Source organism: Kryptolebias marmoratus, linkage group LG12, assembly GCF_001649575.2.
Source record: "Kryptolebias marmoratus isolate JLee-2015 linkage group LG12, ASM164957v2, whole genome shotgun sequence".
Classification (NCBI taxonomy): domain Eukaryota; kingdom Metazoa; phylum Chordata; class Actinopteri; order Cyprinodontiformes; family Rivulidae; genus Kryptolebias; species Kryptolebias marmoratus.
This window is the reverse complement of record NC_051441.1, coordinates 19,768,457-19,770,122: the sequence shown is the minus strand read 5'-3', so window position 1 is coordinate 19,770,122 and position 1,666 is coordinate 19,768,457. Positions and strand designations below refer to the sequence as shown.

At 46.1% G+C, this 1,666-nt stretch overlaps 1 protein-coding gene across 3 annotated transcripts in view; it reads left to right on the top strand.

The window, feature by feature from the left end:
• Positions 1–1,386, top strand: part of LOC108249605 (histone acetyltransferase KAT7) — a 25,250-nt gene extending 23,864 nt beyond the window's left edge. For all 3 annotated transcript variants that reach the window (XM_037978841.1, XM_017439089.3, XM_017439090.3), the window contains exons 14-15: positions 1,039–1,145; positions 1,242–1,386. In XM_037978841.1, the coding sequence (XP_037834769.1) occupies positions 1,039–1,145; positions 1,242–1,340 (206 nt within the window). In that variant the 3' untranslated portion in view covers positions 1,341–1,386. The remainder of the gene's footprint in view (positions 1–1,038; positions 1,146–1,241) is intronic.
• The last annotated feature ends 280 nt before the right edge of the window (positions 1,387–1,666 follow it).

The window sequence follows — 1,666 nt, the reverse complement described above, 5'->3', positions numbered from 1 at the left end:
ACTTTTGATCAGCTGAAAAAAATCATGTTTGAGTGTAAATGCAGTTTTCAATTAATTCCCCGCTCAAAAGTTTTTGTCTCTTACGCTGATTTCTTCTTTTAACATTGTGAAGCTCTACTTAGAACCTTCTTAAGATCCAATAGTGCAAAATGCAAATTCTTGCAATTTTTTGACTGGTCTTAAGATTTGGATCAGGAGTGTATTGTGATCAGTTGTATCAAATGCAGCTCTGAGATCTAACAGGACAAGTATGGACACAAGTCCTCTGTCCTACGTGAGGATATCATCAGTAACTTTCAGCAGTGCTGTTTCTGTGCCATGATGAGCTCTAAACCCTGACTGAAACTCCTCAAACAGATTATTTCTGTCCAGATGTTCACATCTTGAGATGTTGATTTTCTCAAGAGCTTTTGAGATGAATGGGAGATTAGAAATAGGTCTATAATTGGGTAGAAAATGCTGAATGATGGGGCGGCTGTCAGGGTGGGTGGAAAGCGGTGATGCGGCGGCGACACATCGACTGCAACGTACATGACTTCAAATATACAACTGCAACAAGCGACCATTAGCTTCCATTAGCTTACCCTCCTACCTCGTCTTGCCCTCGCGTTTTCAGCATGGTGTTGCTGTACGGCCTCGAACGCTCGCCTGTATTTTTCAGATGTAATTTCTTCGTTCCAGGAAAACCCTTCTTTCTTGCAGCACGCAGCCTCCCCTCGCTCTCTTGAAGGGTATTTTGACTATGAAGATGAAAAGCACGAAAAGCACGAGCTCCGTATTCGCCAATGTGTGCCGCAAGAAATGACATCACGAGAGATTTGCGCGTCTTTTTTTATTATCACGACCCCACCCTCACTGAGGTCGGACCCGGTCGAGGCCGACCCAGGCCACGCCGAGCCGGACAATGCAAACGAGCCCTAAGAGACCCGAGCTCCTTTTCGTACCCAAAAAGGGGGCAATGGGTACGAAATGACCCAAACTGCATTGGCCCGATTCGGCGAACTGGGAGCCCTTCTAACTCTCCTTCCATGCTTGCAGAGATCAGCCAGGAGACGGCGGTGAACCCCGTGGACATCGTCAGCACTCTGCAGTCCCTACAGATGCTCAAATACTGGAAAGGAAAGCACTTGGTTCTAAAGAGACAGGTGAGGAACATTACCAGATTCTCCTTCAAGCTATTTTCCCCTTACCTCGCGTCTGCTTTTACCTCAACTAACCACGGTTCGTTTTCGATCCTGAAGGACCTCATTGACGACTGGAAGGCCAAGGAGACCAAACGCAGTAACGGGAAGACCATCGACCCCACAGCCTTAAAATGGACCCCGCCTAAAGGAACATAGAGGAGCTTCCTTCACGTCCCAAAAAACGCACACATGCATCGATCCTCCTCCTTACACTGGCGTTGACCCCCCTGAGTCTAAACCTTCCCAGCTGCAGCACTGTTACCAACCTGTTTGTATTCTTTTATTTTATTTTTTTTGGGTTCAAACAGTTCACTCAAGACCGATAAACACAACCTCAACTCCCTCCTGGAGGTAACTCTGTGTTTGGAGTTTATTTAAAATTAAAAGGAGTGTATACCCAAAAGGTGAATGGGTAATTTACGGAAAGGAAGCGAAACACTCCAGCTGAGCGTTTATATAGAGATAATAGAACAAGAACGGGG